The sequence below is a fragment of the Olea europaea genome, unplaced genomic scaffold, assembly GCF_002742605.1.
Source record: "Olea europaea var. sylvestris unplaced genomic scaffold, O_europaea_v1 scaffold31288, whole genome shotgun sequence".
NCBI classification, from domain to species: Eukaryota; Viridiplantae; Streptophyta; class Magnoliopsida; order Lamiales; family Oleaceae; genus Olea; species Olea europaea.
The window spans coordinates 1-1,318 of NW_019250062.1; the positions used below are offsets into that span (position 1 = coordinate 1).

Sequence of the window (1,318 nt, forward strand, 5' to 3'; positions counted from 1 at the left end):
AGGCTAATGGAATATGGTCTCTTCAGACACTTCCTCCAGGAAAGAAGCCAAATGGCTGCAAATGGGTATACAAGATCAAATTCAAACTCGATGGTACTGTCGAACGCTATAAGGCCAGGTTGGTAGCTAAAGGATACAACCAAATAGAAGGATTATATTACAGTGAGATCTTTGCTCCAGTTGCAAAGCTTGTGACTGTTCACCTCCTCCTTACTGTGGCCTTAACCCAACATTAGCACCTTCACCAACTTGACGTCAACAATGCTTTCTTGCATGGAGATCTTGATGAAGATGTCTACATGACTTTACCTCCTGATTTCGGACGAAAGGGGGAGACAAGAGTTTGCAAGCTTCACAAATCATTGTATGGTCTCAAACAAGCATCTCGCCAATGGTTTATCAAACTCACCACTGCCCTCAAACGAGCCAACTTCAAACAATCAAAGGCCGACTATTCCTTGTTCGTCCGATCCCAAGATGGTAAATTCACTACTCTCCTTATTTATGTAAATGACGTCATCCTTGTAGGAAATAATCTACAAGACATTGAAGATACCAAGTCATTTTTAAGAGATCAATTTAAATTGAAGGACCTTGGGCAATTGAAATATTTTCTTGGAATAAAAGTTGCACGATCCAACAAAGGCATTGTTCTTTCACAACGAAAGTATGCTCTCGAAATTCTCGAAGATGTTGGTTATCTAGGGGCCAAACCAATCTCTTTTCCCATGGAGCAAAACTTGTCCCTTGGTAAGTTTGATGGGGACTATATTAGTGATCCTTCTTCATATCGAAGGCTTGTTGGACGACTAATTTACTTGACTATCACACGACCTGATTTGACATATGCGGTACATGTTCTAAGCCAATTTATGGACAAACCACGAGTCCCACACCAAGAAGCAGCTTATCGTGTATTACGTTATGTGAAGCAAACACCAGGTCAAGGAATTTTTCTTCCTACAGATAGTTCAATCCAATTAAATGCATTTTGTGATGCGGATTGGGCTAGATGTCATAATACTCGACGATCTGTCACTGGGTATTGTATATTTCTTGGAAGTTCATTAATTTCCTGGAAAAGCAAGAAGCAAACTACGATATCACGATCTAGCGCAGAAGCTGAGTATCGATCTATGGCTGCAACTTATTGTCAGATTACTTGGTTGAAATACATCCTACAAGATTTGGGCATCCAACACTGACATCCTGCCAATCTATATTGTGACAATCAAGCGGCACTACAGATTGCTTCAAACCCAGTTTTTCACGAGCGAACAAAACATATAGAAATTGATTGTCATCTTGTACGGGAGAA

The 1,318-nt window shown here is 40.4% G+C and overlaps 1 protein-coding gene across 1 annotated transcript; it reads left to right on the top strand.

The window, feature by feature from the left end:
* Window positions 1-6: 6 nt before the first annotated feature.
* LOC111385334 (uncharacterized mitochondrial protein AtMg00810-like) lies at window positions 7-1,205 on the top strand. The gene is made up of 2 exons (XM_023009718.1): window positions 7-93; window positions 237-1,205. Exons 1-2 carry the CDS (start codon window positions 7-9, stop codon window positions 1,203-1,205), a joined length of 1,056 nt encoding a protein of 351 aa, XP_022865486.1.
* The last annotated feature ends 113 nt before the right edge of the window (window positions 1,206-1,318 follow it).